Consider the following 14,223-nt stretch of genomic DNA (forward strand, 5'->3'; position numbering starts at 1 on the left):
ATAACTGTATGCTGCCCAAGCACAGATACCAGATTTAATGTTCAAAAGATTTTTAACATATTCTTTTTGCTTAAAACAGCAGAGATACAGGTTTGAGATTTGAGTTCAAACCCTGTATTCCGCAAAATCCCACAAAATCCCTCTGTATTTTTAAGACACACATGTACATTTTTGGAAAGCCCACTTCACATTTCCCTCTGAAAAAAGCAGTGGATAATGACATGATCAAACCGTGAGAACAGCCCAGTGAAACAGAATGGCAGCATTCTTTCTACAGACTTAAGAAAACAACAGGACCAGTCTGATCCTTTGCTTTACTATTGCTTTATTAATCAATACAAATGGATTATTTAAACATTGCCTTAGAGTGTGTATCCTTAAAAGGACACCACCTTTCAAACATAAACAAGTTTTTCTTGGTTTTCTACAAGGCAAGAAAACTGCACACTATTAGGTGTCTAATCCTCCCATCTGCTGTTTCCTTAGAAAAATATTTACTTTTTAACATCTGTACTGCATTTCCACAGTTCAAACACACACACAGCTCCTGGAATGTACATAGTATTTAGCAGATTTTTAACTAAGTTTTCTTAGTAATTGTACAGTTTTCCCTTGACAAGGAGAAGATCAGACTTTTTCACAAAGATTACCTCTCCTCAACTCATTTCAAGCAGCTCTTGAATAAAATAGTTCATTAGTTCATGAAAAGGAAAAACTCTAGGGAACTGCTGGGGAAGGAAGAGAAAAGAACAGAGTGCCACAGTAATTAGGTTTTCAGATTGTCCGTTATCCTCTAGAATGCAGGTACACACACATATGTCCCTCTTCCCCTTAGGTAAAGCATTTAGGGGAGCTCATTACACATTTTTCAAGAGATTAAAGTTGTAACCAGGCCACCATTTCCCAGAAAGATATTAAAAGATACCACCTTCTCATAGCACATTTCTACTGGTAGCCCATAGTGAAAGGCCAGCTCTCCCACCTTTGCAAGCATTTAAACAACTTAGTTTCAGACTTCCTCAAAATTCAGCTTCCTGACCTTTTTTAGGCTCTCCTGGCTGATGCTGGAAAACCAAAGGATCTCCACTCACCAGGAATCACTTGTGCCTGCCCAGGGGTATGGGCAGCCTGAGGACAGCAGAGCAGACTGCCCTTCCTAGGACTCTGGAAAAAAATTGGCCAGGAGCAAGGATGGGAAGTGGGGAAAATTGGAGGGGGTTGCAATTCTTCACTAGCAATTGCTGACCAGAGGAAAACCTCTTTTGTTCTCGACCTACTGCAGTAGAGTTCAGGGCATTGCAGGGCCATACCAATTCACAGGAGGCCAGTTCATCACTAGGACTGGCAGCACCACACAGTTCTTTATGGCTTTACACCATGTAGCTCACAGGGAGCGTGGTTCACAGCAGCACAGCCTTCACACTCTACTCCAGTTGTTCTTTCTGTCTGCTCCACAAGTAAACCAAAAGCATTCAGGTAGTCTGTAGGTCTCCAGACAGGTTGACTAAACTGCCAGCTGAGACGCCAATGAATAACGTTCTGGTGATACTTCTCTGTGATTTGTCACCCTCTCATTTCAAATGGGTTTGAGACCGCCAAGAAACAGCTGATCATCATCAGAAACATCATCAGATCACTACTTGCCTGGCATGGATTAGTGACCTTGAATTATGCATTCACACCAGATGGAACGACTGGCAAAATCAGGGAATGCCAAAAGAATGTGGTTTAGCTTCTATGAGCTCTCAAATCCTCCTTGTTAAAGGTTGCATATTTTGAAAACTAGGTTTTTCCACCTATTGTAATTTTCCAAAAATAATGTTTTGCACTGTCCTTAAATTGCTACATTCCAACTGTTATTACTATGTATTACAAATTAAATTCTGGCTTTTCATCTGCTGAGGGGGCTTTCAAACCACAGTTTTAGAAAGGAGTCTCAATTTTGTACACCATGAATGATTCTTCATCTAGATATCATCATTTAAAACAGAATGGTAGGTTAAGAACTGAGCTATAACATGACAGAAAAACAACTCTTACATGCATAATGATTTGCATATCAGATTATTAAATGAAAATCTATCAAACTATCATTTATTGAAGTAAACAAACAGTCTATCTGCCCTGTTTCTGGAAACATTTTGCCTCAGGGAAAAATTTAAACCTGGGCAGATAATCAGGATAAGGTATTTGAACACTGAAATCCTGCTGGAGTCTTCAAAGTAGGTGTTAAGTGATGCATTAAATTTGTGCTGCTTCTTCTGAGCAGGGTGAATTTGCTCTTCTGTAAACAGTAGGAAAAGCATTTTACAATAATTGGAATCCATGAATAAATATCATATATTAAAATTTCTAAAGTACAACCACTAAATGTTTTTGTACATAAGCCAAATGAGTGGAATATCCAGGACTGAAATTATTTGACTGACCACAGAAAGATAGTATATAATTAAAATGACATCTGCAGCACTAACCGATGGGATAAGAGAAAGTGACATCACAGATCTCATACAAGCTGCAAGCATATTATTAGATCTAAACCTGGCTGTAAAATTACTATCTGCCCATGGGATTATCTTTAGGCATTCAGAAGCATTGTTTCACTTACTGATAGAACAGGGATGATAACAGGCTGACTTTGCTTGTCACATTGTTTTTTGGCCTTTCTTTATTCTTCGTTCATGTTAGCTGCAGATGAGAGGAAGATGAGCTTAAGCTGATTCACTTTTCCTGGAGCTTTCCATTGTTCCACAGCTTGCTCCAAAGGCTTTTTTTTATTTTTTTTCTTCTCCCCAAAAGCATTTTTAATGGTGATAAAATCAATGAGGAGTAAACAATGCACACAATGTAACATCTAGGAATGTGGCAAACTCATGAGTACCCACTGGCCTAATGCAGCACAGGGAGACCAAAAGACGTTACCCATAGCTCCAGTTACTAGCACAAACGATCAGTACCTACCAGTTATATCTTGGCCTCATTAAAATTCCATGCCAAAACTCTGACTGACTTCAGTGAGTACATTTCATCATTTAAGACCTAGGACACAGCCCATAAATGCAGGGCTATCTGGGACACCTAATCTCTAAAAATTACATTTCTGCATTAAATCGGACACAGCTGCATTTTGGTCTGTTTCACACACCATTTTTATGTTCCTGGCAAATTACTAAGTTGCCTATACTTGTAACACAACTCGTGTGCCACCAACCAACCTCAAACAGTCAAAATTCTAAGCGCATGGTACAAGACAGGCGGTGAAAAGGGGGGGAGAAAAGGAAGTTCCAAACTTTCCAGTTGATTTTGAAAGCCATGTTAATGATCCTGAACTGCAAAGGGGCCTTAATGCGCTCTCAGAAATCTGGTCCTGAGTGTCTAACTCCCAATGCTAGAAATAGCTCCCATATGCCAATTTTGCAAACTGGGCAGAAGTCCAGGAGCAGGCGGGACCACAGCCAGTCATGGACTTGTGCACACACAGTTAAGCAAACATGGACTTTGTACTTTCCTCCACATTGCCCTGATAATGGGTAGCTACGGCCATGTGTTATCTTACAGCACCTCCCAACTTCCCTTCCAATATAACCTTAAACCTCTGCTTCGTCAACCACTGAAACCTGCAAACAGGCTGCATATGCAGAGAATGCCACCTCTTATACTACAGTCATGCTTTTCTTTGTGTTTTCTCCTACCCATACCCACCCTTCATCTCAGTCTGCAGCTCAAGGGAATGATCACCTATAGTATAATGAAGGATTTAGCCCATGCTAAATCAGCTGCAGTGCTACTGCCACAGAAATTGCATACACTGTATTTCATTAATAGTAGTTAATACATTAACTACTTTAAATCCACACGAGATTGTTCAGTTGACCCTTTTATCCTTTTATAATTGATACACAGAATAGACTTTTCATGGAAACCCTTTGGCTTGAATCTTTGATTCAAAACTCTCCATATATACAGCTACACCAGTATGTCATTGTAAGTTCACACTGGACCTGTGCACTAGAAATGATGTGTCTACAAGCAGTTTAGATACACCATCTGTGTTAGAAAATACTCCACCAGTATTCAGCCTTGGCCAGGAACCATGTTTATGAATCACGAATCATTTGTGGCTAGTCAGTGATGCTTGCAATCTTTTGGATGTAAAGAAGGATGGAGACAAAGATCTAAAGGCTGATTGGGCAAAGACCCATAAAGGTGGGCTGGAAGAAAAATAAGAAGCATGTGGTAATAAAGTGCAACAAATACAGAAGTGAGACTTCAGTGCAGAAAAAGTCAAAGAAAAGAGCAGCAAAAATCTTTGAAAATGAATTTGATTTTTCGATATGTCCTGCATGTAATACAGGGTGAATTAAAATACATTCCCTGAAAGGTGAGAGCTGTGAGGCTAAGCTGTGAGGAAAAGTTGGGAAGATTTGTTCTCACCTGTGCTCTTGTGCTATCAGAATTGCTCTTCACCTCAAAGTGGTAAGAAACATCTCATATATTTCAATATTAGCAACTTCTTAATGTGTATGTTGTGGCATGTTTCATGTCAATTGATATGCAAAGCTTGTCTTAGTTACTTTGAAAATGGAATTCTCATTGATATTCTTTGTTTCTTGCTACACATCCATAATTAAGAGGTTAACTTATTTTTAGGGATAAAATGTGCAGTCTGCAGTAAAAAATGGTCTAAAAAGACAACTAGACCTGATGAACTTCTGTATCACAGAACTGAAGCATATGCCTGTGTTCCAAATGCTTTGCATATCGAAAAAAGATTTTCATAATAACGCATATGCCTTCAGGTACTTCACAAAACAGTGATTAAAGCAAAGACTAACAAAATGGAAGTACTTACCTCCAGACAAAAGAGAAATACATGGGTAACAAATGATTTACTAATAATGAACACCCATTAGTTTGCACACTTCAGCTAAAATTCACTACCTTTCTCTTTTGCCATCTCAATATCAAATGTCTGCTCCTAATCATACCTTCAGGTTCTTTCCATTTTCAAAAGCAGAAGAAACTGTCACAGGACACTATGAAACCTAGCTCCTAGGTAATGACTGGGTTGATAAGCTCAGTGGGGGCTTCCTTTTCTCTGGTAGCTAAGGAAGACAAAACCCGAGACAAAACACCTGACTTTAGGATGAGAAAAAATTCTACAGGATAAATCCTTCCTTCTGGGTCTAGAAACTGGGTTGAAAAGTCAACCCAAATGATACTAAGAGAATCAATCTTTCTTGCAATGTGTTAACAACTCTGCATCAACACCAAGCCTGGTTGATGGCACACAAAGCTAAAAATGAATAAACAAATACAATTTTCATGAAATTGCTCTGAATGTTCAAACCATCTGAGTCTACTTTTTCAATGGAGGCTTATGCTGCTCCCAGTTCTTCCTCAATACATTTGCTTATTCCTATATTTATCACAGAAATAGCCTTACCTCAGCTGCATCTTGCTGGTGTCTGAAGACAATTGCATTTTTTATGGTTTGAATAAAAAATCCATTCAGTTCCTTTTGTTTCCTGTTTGGCAAAATCCGGAGCAATGGGATCATTATAAATGGGAAAGAAACTGTAAGAGATTTTAAAGAAGAAAACACTGAATCAGATTGTAAAGGCATGTAATTCCCCCCTCCTTTCATTAACATTATAAAACTCTTCAAGTGAGATGTGTTACTTTTGTGAAACCAGTTTTTTCCTCTTTGGCCCTCTCCTTCTTTCTCTGTTTTTCCATCTCCCTAGGGTGGTAAAGGATTTCCTTTTAGAAATTCCATGTTGGCCAGAACTACCTGCCAGACAGATGCCTTCCAAACTTGCTTCCTCAATGCTTCAGAATTTCAGTTCAGCTTCTTGATGTCACTGAGCCACCACAACAAAGGGGAAAAAAGTTTTCCCTGCTACTGAAACAATTACATAAAAAAGGTGAAGGATCCTGAACTAGCCTATCAGCTTATGGCACAGATCCATGAAATAGTGTAGTGGTCATTCTCACTTACAGTTCACCAATATTAGGATATTGGTTTGCCATTTTATTTTGGTTCTCTAAACCGGCCAAAGACTCTGGAAGCAGGATGTTATCACAAGGATGGTTTCCAGTCCATGGCCTTTATAGTCAGGAGCTAGAAACCTGAGTGAAGCCTTGCATCTTAGTAAACTCATTGTTAACTTATGAACAGGTTAAGACTAACAAAACCAGAAAACCCCTGTGCTGCCAGCAGAATGTACGAGTAGAAAAAGATCAGCCAAGGAATCCAATCCAGGGAAACTTGCTTTAATAAAGGACACAATCTTAGACACACAGAGGTACATTTTTGTCCTTTCAGAAATCAGTCATAAATTACAGTTTTCAATCAGGTTAAACATTAACCCCAGGACATTTTGGATACACAACTCCAGAAGGAAACAGTTCATGTACTGCTAGTACAGGTGCAATCTGTAATGCCAGCAGGATCAGATGGGCACAGGAAACTTTGCCACTGTGCCACCTGACACTACTGTGTGCAGGTCTGATAGCAAGACAGTAAAACCTCAACAACCTTGATTATGTTGCGACTTTCTCACTATGATTCTTACTGCCCTTGTATTAACAGGGCCACTGTCACCATGAAGCCTGATCTTTCATGCCCTAGAACTAAATGGCTTTATACCCTAATTCTTGCATTCCCTATCTAACGGCTTTATACCCTAATTCTTGCATTCCCTTATCTATTCCCCTGAAAATAAATACATTCTCTTAATGACAGCTTGTGCTGGCACTTATCATCTTTATCCTTTATAGCCATCAACCAGGCTGCTGCATCTATTCATATGAGAATTTGGAGGACTTGCACTCTCTGCTTAAGCTCCATCTCTTTTCTTTAGTTGGATTATTATCCCACTGTTTTTTATGGGTGGGATTTCAATCTCTATGAAATGAACTGGGAGCTCAAAAACTTTACTCCCATGTTCCAAAGGGCAGTTACTCTGTTTTGATGCAGAAGTGTATTAAAAGAGATACTACAGAAACTACAGGTCCCAGAAACCTTCCACTCATATCAACCCAGAAGCATTGTCTTCCCAGACTCTCAGTTTCTGAAGGAAGTTGCATTAATGATGACAAGAGTAGTAGACCATATGGTGGAAATCTCAAGGGTATACTTGGCCTGTAGGTTGCATTCTGAACACCTTTGAAATAAAGTCTGCTATATATCTTCCTGTTCGTGTTCCAGCATGTGTTGCAGTTTCAGAATGGCTTTTAGAAAATTACCATAAAGAAGTAGACAAAGGTAGACTATACTCACGGGTTAGAATAAGGAGAGGCTTAAACAAAGACGTTTCAAAGAATGTTCTGCAATTCTTAACAAAAGGGTCATCAGGATTCTTCTGAGAATCCACCTCAGTACCAAAAGCTACACTACCAACAACATCCAAGGTAAAGCAGTTGTAACACCTGCATGGAGTTGAAGAATGGTAAGTCGTTAGTTACAAATTACACATCCATTGATATCTTGTTTTTACAAACATCACATAACACTAATTTTTGCCTCTGACTTTTCTTTTCGCGTTTAGGTTTGAGCTTTGCCAACAAGAGATGTTTCCGTCATTCTTACAAATTCTGGTGCTTAATAATGATCACCTTCTCTCTTTCTACAAAGCACACATGCTTTCATATAGCATAATAATTCCACTAAAATTATTACAAATAAATGGTTTAATTTGTTATTACCTAGAAATCAAATGTAACAATCATTATCAGAAATTCATAAGCATTTTCTTAGTATGCATCCTCACAAAAGAGATAATTTCTTTCTCATTTTGAACGGCAGCAACTACATCTGCGACCAGTCCAAGTCTAAACTCTCAGTGACAAGAGGTGCTTTAAATAAAATTTCCTACTAAGAATTTCCTTCATCTTCTTGCTAGCTTGTTTGTAATGTAAAATCATGGTGAAGAACAAGAGGAACTGATACCACATGAAATCTGTGTCTCTACAGAAGAGTAGCAAATGCTTTGAGAACTACAAATTATCTGTGGACCATTATCTAGGAACTTCAGAACTTATTGAATCTCTCCCTGGATATCTGACCATCTATCCAGTTGTCTCACCATCTTTATTTCTACTGGACATTATCAGCTACATTTAGCTTTGAGATGAACGGACTGCAAATGTAAAATATCTTTGAAATTTGATTCTTCTGATCTGTGGTCAAGTCTTCAATACCAGTTCTTCTGTGTTCCCTTACAAAACACTAATGTCAAATTCTCTGGTGTTTTAACCTGAGTGAGCATGTACTATGAGAAGGACAGGACTCAATCCAAGTATATCCTTTATATATTATGAAGCAGCATTTCTATAGTATGATCTTTGGGCACTGTCATTCTAATGAAACCAGTGCAGATCTGGAAGATAACAACAGTATTGCAAAGCTAAATAACTCCTTTTCAAATGAGTTTTCAACTCTTACACACACATGAAAAGCATTGTTAGAAGCTGAAATGCTAGAAGCTGAACTGTTATAAGAGGGGGCACTGCAATAAAACAATTTTGGAAGCACTTGATCATCTACCTCTCCAAGGTACTGAAAAAGCTTAAAACCTAAATTTTGTGTTTCTAGCAAAACACAAAATTGTTAGTTGTCTAAAGACAGCTAACTTAAAAGTTGACAGAAGGCTGCAGATAGGGTATTTACCTACAAAAAATGGTTCCCCAGGCAATTCTGGGAAACTGCCTTCCAATGAGAATCACATTTATATATGTCAAACCTGCTGATAGTATGATAAAACAATTGGAAGATCATATTCTGAGATGGTCAACATCATTCATTTATATTTTCAAAAGGTCTTTTCCAAAGTGCCTCTTGCGAGGTGAAACTCTATCGTGGACCAATAGCTAAAAGCCCAGGCAAAGACAAAAGACAAACAGAAAAAAAGAGAAAAGCCTGGAAGGACCCAAAAGGTCAGTTTTCATCAGAGCACCAGTCTAAGTGAAATGTCTCATGGTTTCACAGGATCTCTACAGATGTTTAATATAGAGATCTCTTTGACACACATACACTTGTGTGCGCATATGTACACAGGTACTTGAAAAGAAATGGGTGAACTGTGGCTAAATATGCATTTCTTTAGATGAAAAAATAATTTGTACCGCTCCAGTTTGACGGAAATCAGAAAGAATTTCAGAGGGCGCTGACCAAAACCAGCAAATGAAGCATATGTAAAATAGCACCTGTTAGAAAGAATACATCCTGAACTACTCATATACCATACAGGGTCCAAGAAGAAATGCGTCTTCTCAGAGAAGGAACTAGACAGTGTTGTGAATGGCTCAGGGAAGACCTCTGATGAAAGAGCAACAAAAAAAGATAGTAGGATATTAAATGCATAACAAATGGGTGAAAGCACAGTATGGAAAATATTAAAGTGCCATTTTATAAATCAATGGTGCATTCTCATCTGGAGTACGGATCCCGTTGTTCACAAAAGGCTAGCGTGCCATTAGAGGAGGCTAGGAAGAATGTGGTAAGAATGATTAAGTGCCCAAAACCCTTCACATAAAAAAAAGTAAGAGGGTGATGGACTGGAGGCATCTGATACTAGATCAATTCCTATATTTGTACAGTATTGGCAGACTGTAGAAAGCAGGCTGGACAGGGACTGATGCAGCTTTTCTTTCTGCTTCCAGCTGTTAAAACTTCATTAAACAACAGCTAGAAATACATTAGATGCTTTTCCAAAATTACTTTTCAAGTATGCAGTGGCTGCCCCCAGGAAGAAAAGACATCTATCAAACACATCTCCTATTAAACTATGATCTCCACTCATAAAAGCTAGGAAGGGAGGGGAAAAACATCTTTTGTACAGTAAAGTGCATATTTAGAATAACTGCAGCTATTGACTTTTTTTTTTTCCTTTTTTTTATTTTTTAAAATCTGCTACTAATTTCTGGCATGTTGAACATACCTCTGGATATCAAAAGCTTTTCCAGAATCTGCATAGGCTTTCAAGTTACACAGCAGGACGTCACAGGCCTGGTTTATTAGCGGTGTCATCTAGAAAGGAACACATTTGATTGTGAAAGACATTAAAATGGTAAAAAAAAAAAATAAAAAATCAATTATTCTAAATTAGTTTTATTGAATAGATGGGATGAAGATCTCAGGTCTCAGGATCCAGAGGACGGATCCTCTATAGGTCTGCTTAGACACTTTTACACAGGTAAGATGAAAAGTTGGGACTGACTGCTAAAAATAACACACTACAGGGATGACCCTCTCCAGCTCTGGGCTTAAGCAGCAGAAGCCCTGTCACTTACCTGGCCTTTGGTTCTTGCCCACCTCTGGCTATACACATAAAGAGCTATCAAGCAAAATCATTCCCCTCTCTTTTTAATCATTTCCTCTGCCACTTGATGATTTATCACAATCCATATTCACAATATATTACACTTTGGTCATATACGCTCTAGGACAGAAGGAATAACATTTTCTGTAGTCCCAAAGTTCTGTAAAGATATTAGCATCAGAGGCCTAGCATTTCCTTCCTGCTGTCCTCCCCTTTTGAAAAATTGAACTGTACATTAGTAAAACACCATGTATACCACTACAATTTGCTGAGGGCAAACTGCTATCGCTATCTGATGAAAGGGTTTTCTGGAGTTGTGATGACATTAAACGGACATTAACATTCATTTATTCAGCTAATGGCTCTTTCCAGTCACTGACACATGATGGTCAGGTACACTTAACCACAGCTCAGGTGTAGCTAACAGTGCAATATTCTCCTCTTTAATGCTTCATGGAAACCATGACGTAGGCTGTCATGACTATCAAGACGTCATTAAGGTCTGTCTCTCTCTTTTTCTTGAACTTTTTATATCTGAAAGGCATCAGGCACTTGCCTTGAATACACCTACTAGGGGGCAGAGGGAGGGTGTAACAGCAATCGAGCCCTGACCCTGATGGCGTCATCTGCTACGGCTCTTTCTCCATACTGCCAAGAGATCCTTACTGCCTACAATTTATTACCGCTCAACAGCAATGACTAGCACCAGCAAACATAGGCACACAAACCTACCTTTCTTTCCTGAACAACCTCCTTCAGCATATGGGTGTCAACAAACATGAGAACATACTTGTGCTACTCCTCTGACATTCTTGTTACTGAAAAAGACTTACTGCAGCCTCTCAGCACACTCTGAGAGCTATGCAGCCTGCCCAGCCAAGTCCATTTTGCTTGGCACTTGTACCTCTGTGAAACTGGCATAACACTTTGTGCACAGGCACACAGCCATCCTAACACATGGGCAAGACTATACACAGTCAAAAGGCCAATGCGGGAGCATCCAGCATGTCTTCCGAAGGCAGAAGTCTGAGTCAAGAATGTGTCTAGCTGCTCTCAGTGTCCCTCACCTACATGGGATGGAGCAGGTTGTTGCTATTTCAGTTCAAAGCTGAATTGGTTTGGGCTTTGTCTCGCAAGACTATTCTGAAAGTAGATTAATATTCAGTAAAAGTAGCTGTTTTGTGTTTAGGAGGTGCACACCACATTATGTGGCAGTTTTCTTCCCCATTTGGCTTGCTAAAGAAGACACCCTGCAGTGAGCTTCTCCTCAAATTGTTCAACAAAATTAACACATTTCTGTTCAACAGATTGAGCCAGGGTGAATGTTTTATAATCTCTGGGTCCAGCCCCTCCAATGAACTGAACCAGTCAAGGAGAACAAAATGAAAATCCATATTTTAACAGGTATGATGTTTCCTAAACAGATGGTGATCATTTCAGATTTTCCTTTTACTGCCTTATTTTCTCTTTTATTCTTCATAACATCACCAGACCTGCAACCACCCAGCTGGTTGCTATTGCTTTCCAACAGCTGGCAAAGATGGCAGGGGCACATATGCCTGGCCAGGGCATCTCGCAGCACCTCTGCACTTTACACATTCCACCAGTCTTTCAAATACTGTTGCAACACATTTCTAGTAATAAGATATTTTAATTAGTAAATCTAACCAGGAAAATGGAGAAGGAGGCACATGGATTTGATTTATTGTTAGCACGATAGGACACAGTCATATCAATGAGACAGTTATTTGCATGTGAAAGCTACAGGGGATATCTACTCAGGAATCCAGGATTTGGGTTTGGGTTTTTATTCCCCTGAGGGACGTAAATTAGTCCAAGACTGCTAACTACAAAGACCACAGATTGAAACATTCTCAAGTCCCTTAACACTTTAAATTCTTTGTTCAACTGTCAAGAAATATAAAGTAGTGTTGGGGGTGATGAACTATACCAAACTTTGAAAATCGGCACAGAAACAGGCATGCTGATCTGCACTGCCTTGGGTATCACTAACTTCCTATACATTCTTATTTGCCAGTCAGAACATAAAAGCTGCATAACCTGCCTGAAATTCAGTTCTTGGTGGGTAAACAAACCCCAGCTGTTCTGTGCTCAGATTGGCTGAGAGTAACAGGATGAAGAAAAATCTAAACAATATGGTCCCTGTAAATATTTGATCTGCCAGTTATCTAATAGCAAGAGTAGCCCAGAGTCCAAATTTCTTTCTTTCTGCCAAAGAAGAGCATTTGGGGTTAGGGTTTTCATGATGCCAGGGGCTTTGCTGTATAAATCCTGCCAATATGCTATTTGGCACATAACAACAATTAGTTTCTGATTCTGCATATGCACAGGGCATGGGGGTGTTTGCACTGTTCAAAGGCATCAGAGTCACGTTCCTCTAGTCAGATGTGGTCCTCAGTATTCACTATTGTTATTCCCCTCATTATTAGCACCCAAACTAGGAAGCAGAAGTCTAGGTCGTATTATCTGTAGACAGACACACTGGAGATTTTACTGTTCATGTGCAGTACACAAAAGTTGTGTTGGGTCTCTTATCCCACAGATGGGATGAAATATGAAGGAAGGAATGAAAAAAAAAAAGATGCATCCTTAACACAAGAATTGCTTCAAGTCCCTGACTAAAACCAGGAAAAGAGCAAAATGCCAGGATGATGTTTGTGAAACAATTTGTTTCCATCACCTCACAGTGGGGTCCTGCTATTTATGGGCACAACTTACCAAAGCGAGCAACTCAGTCAGACACTGACTTGTGGCTCAAGGACATGCACATTTCATGTATCAGCTTTTACATTATTGTTTTGCTTTGTCTCAGCTGAGCACACTTGCTTTGCTGAGTAACAGTAGCAATTTCCAGAGACCCTTCCAAAATGCCTCTGACCAGTGTGCACAAGCAGAGTAAGAGCAAATCAAGGAATCCTCAACGGTTGGACTGTCAGATTTTGTGTCCTAGTGGGACCTGGAAGATCTACATGCCTGAGAGTGGCATTGGAGGATTCTCCCACACTGTTCTGCCATGTTATCACAAGTTCTGCTTTGTTTCTCCCTTTGTTTGAAAGAAAATGCCTCACATAAACTCCACTTCACAAGTTATTTAGAACAATGCTACATTATGCTGTGCTCTCTTCTTTAATTTTTGTGTTCTGTTTTGTTTTAATGGTTGGTTAATGGAGGAGAGGTCTCCAAGCATACTGATAGGAGATGACAAGACCACTGCAGCACCATCAGAATAAATGAAAATCAATAGGTTTTCTGCTGGTGTTGGCTGTAAAAGAGAGCAAAGCTATTTATCAAGTCTGACAAAGGATCCAGAACTGCAGGATCATCACAGGCACCACAGCAAAAAGAAGAGGAAAAAATATAAGAAATACTGAATAGGGAATCAATTTTGGTACAGCAAGATCACTAACATACAAACTTGTTTCAATACATAATAGCTGAGGAGAGGATGGCAGGAACACCAGGAGATACAACTTTTACTTAAGGTCCTCCAGGTATTTTACTTCACAGATTCCTTATTAATTACATCTTGGATCAACTTTCAGTAGCTGATATTATTCCCATTTAACAGATGAAAATTGTTTCATTTACAGAGATTTTAAATAGTTTCTTCCAGATCATGTATGGGCAGTCAATGGCAGAGCCGGAAGTGGAAGTTCTTGGGTCTCCTGGCTCCAATCTCCCACTTCTCATTTTTAGAGCTCCCATAGCAATGTCATTATGAAGTCCACTCAAGGGTCAAGAGCTTACAATCAGATTTGCTACCAACTCCAATGGCATCTCACATGGGATGCTACCCAATCTTACTGCAGGATCAAGCTTAGAAGTCTAATGATTGACACTCTGCTCACCACTATAACATTTGATTTTAATGTTACCT

The 14,223-nt window shown here is 39.3% G+C and overlaps 1 protein-coding gene across 4 annotated transcripts in view; it reads right to left on the bottom strand.

The window, feature by feature from the left end:
* The window catches only part of TBXAS1 (thromboxane A synthase 1), a 228,641-nt gene that overhangs the window by 84,269 nt on the left and 130,149 nt on the right, over nucleotides 1–14,223 (bottom strand). For all 4 annotated transcript variants that reach the window (XM_065680635.1, XM_065680662.1, XM_065680643.1 and 1 more), the window contains 3 exons: nucleotides 9,945–10,033; nucleotides 7,286–7,434; nucleotides 5,447–5,577 (listed from right to left, as the gene is read on the bottom strand). In XM_065680635.1, coding sequence (XP_065536707.1) covers nucleotides 5,447–5,577; nucleotides 7,286–7,434; nucleotides 9,945–10,033 — 369 coding nt within the window. The remainder of the gene's footprint in view (nucleotides 1–5,446; nucleotides 5,578–7,285; nucleotides 7,435–9,944; nucleotides 10,034–14,223) is intronic.

This window comes from Lathamus discolor, chromosome 1, assembly GCF_037157495.1.
Source record: "Lathamus discolor isolate bLatDis1 chromosome 1, bLatDis1.hap1, whole genome shotgun sequence".
In the NCBI taxonomy this organism is placed as follows: Eukaryota; Metazoa; Chordata; class Aves; order Psittaciformes; family Psittacidae; genus Lathamus; species Lathamus discolor.